Source organism: Chaetura pelagica, unplaced genomic scaffold (assembly GCF_000747805.2).
Source record: "Chaetura pelagica isolate M959 unplaced genomic scaffold, ChaPel_1.0 scaffold307, whole genome shotgun sequence".
NCBI lineage: Eukaryota > Metazoa > Chordata > Aves > Apodiformes > Apodidae > Chaetura > Chaetura pelagica.
This window is the reverse complement of record NW_009953940.1, coordinates 861,979-862,661: the sequence shown is the minus strand read 5'-3', so window position 1 is coordinate 862,661 and position 683 is coordinate 861,979. Positions and strand designations below refer to the sequence as shown.

Here is a 683-nt window from a genome sequence, read left to right as displayed (position 1 = left end):
CGGGGGGCATGCCCAGGCCGGGGGGGGTGACGTAGCGCAGGTTGACGCGGTACTGGGTGAGCAGCCGGGCCAGCGAATGCACCGTGCGCCCGTGCTTCAGGTCGCCCACCATGGTGATCTGTGGGGAGGGACGTTAGCCTGGCCTGCAGCACAGCCCTCCCAGCCCCGGGGCAAGGGTGGCCACGGACACCCCCGGGCCCTCACCGTCATGCCGTTGACAGTGCCCAGCTCCTCACGGATGGTGAAGATGTCCAGCAGAGCCTGCGTGGGGTGCTCGCCCACCCCATCCCCAGCGTTGATCACTGGCTTGCGGCAGTGCTTGGCAGCTGGGAGAGGGGGGGGTTAGAGCAGGCAGGACATGCCCCCCCCTGTCCCCACGGCAGCAGGACCCAGCTCCTGATGGCAGGGTTGGGCCCACCCTGCATCCTCAGCATGCAGGTTGCCATCCCTGCGCTTGGGGCAGGGCACTGTCCCTGCCATCACACGTGTCACCATCCCCACCATCAGGGCAGGTCACTTTCCCTCCAAGCACACAGGTCACCAACATGCAGGTCGCCATCATGGCATCACACAGGTCACCATCCCCTGGCATCGAGAGGTCACCTTCCCCCCCTATCGTGCAGGTCACCATCACGCCATTGGGGCAGGACCACGACACCTTCAGGACAGGGTGCAGGCCCCGG

General features: G+C 66.8%; 1 protein-coding gene across 1 annotated transcript in view; it reads right to left on the bottom strand.

Annotated features, from left to right (window-relative positions):
- The window catches only part of CAD (carbamoyl-phosphate synthetase 2, aspartate transcarbamylase, and dihydroorotase), a 22,455-nt gene that overhangs the window by 3,446 nt on the left and 18,326 nt on the right, over positions 1–683 (bottom strand). The window contains exons 35-36 of the mRNA XM_010001769.1: positions 205–326; positions 9–118 (exon numbers count right to left, since the gene is read on the bottom strand). Of these exons, the coding sequence (XP_010000071.1) occupies positions 9–118; positions 205–326 (232 nt within the window). The remainder of the gene's footprint in view (positions 1–8; positions 119–204; positions 327–683) is intronic.